The sequence below is a fragment of the Colobus angolensis genome, unplaced genomic scaffold (genome assembly GCF_000951035.1).
Source record: "Colobus angolensis palliatus isolate OR3802 unplaced genomic scaffold, Cang.pa_1.0 Scaffold31, whole genome shotgun sequence".
Lineage (NCBI taxonomy): Eukaryota > Metazoa > Chordata > Mammalia > Primates > Cercopithecidae > Colobus > Colobus angolensis.
Window position 1 is genome coordinate 1,045,291 of NW_012116377.1, and position 689 is coordinate 1,045,979.

A 689-nucleotide genomic window follows, 5' to 3' on the forward strand; every position below is an offset into this window, starting at 1 on the left:
GGTTGGTGACTCTGATGGCCAGCTGGGCAGCTCTTTCCACGATGGCTTTGCGGTTCTTGGAGGAAACATTGTGAGCAATCTCGGCACAGTAAGATCTGTAAGAGAATCAAGTAGGTAAGGAGCAAGACAGCCCTGAACACACTTGGAAAATTCCATTAAGAAGGCAGTGAGTTCCAGCACCAAGCTAAGAGAGGGCTGCTTGGTATGTGGCTGTGGAATGACACCTACATGCCCCCAAATCCTGACTCCCAACTCTATGGTTCCCTGATGATGACAAGAACACTTTCATTTACAAAGTACCCTCACTGTTCCCTCTCATCTAATCCTTACAGCAGCCTTGTAATCCAGGCATTACCTCCATTTTACAGATAAGGAAACCAAGGCCCACAGCAAGCAATGGACAAGGATCCAGGGTGAACCCAGGCCCACGCTCCAGGTTCAATGGTTCTCCCCCAGTTGCAGGGTGCTTTACCTTGCCCATGAAGTTTCAGAACTCTGCAAAGTGGTCAAGAGCAGAACCCAAGAGTCTGAATGGAGCCAAAAGCACCCAGTTTGACCGCTGAGGATACAAAGCAAGTAGAAGCAACAATGCTTAAAGTCACCCAGTCATAGCCATGCCTAATACCTGAGGACTTGGTGTGCCAGATCCAATTCTAACCCATTCCTTACAACTTTTTTTTTTTTTTTTT

At 47.3% G+C, this 689-nt stretch overlaps 1 protein-coding gene across 1 annotated transcript in view; it reads right to left on the reverse strand.

The window, feature by feature from the left end:
- Position 1: 1 nt before the first annotated feature.
- Positions 2-689, reverse strand: part of RPL32 (ribosomal protein L32) — a gene marked incomplete at its 3' end in the record, with an annotated part of 5,048 nt that continues 4,360 nt past the window's right edge. Inside the window, exon 3 of the mRNA XM_011950846.1 lies at positions 2-95. Coding sequence (XP_011806236.1) covers positions 2-95 — 94 coding nt within the window. The remainder of the gene's footprint in view (positions 96-689) is intronic.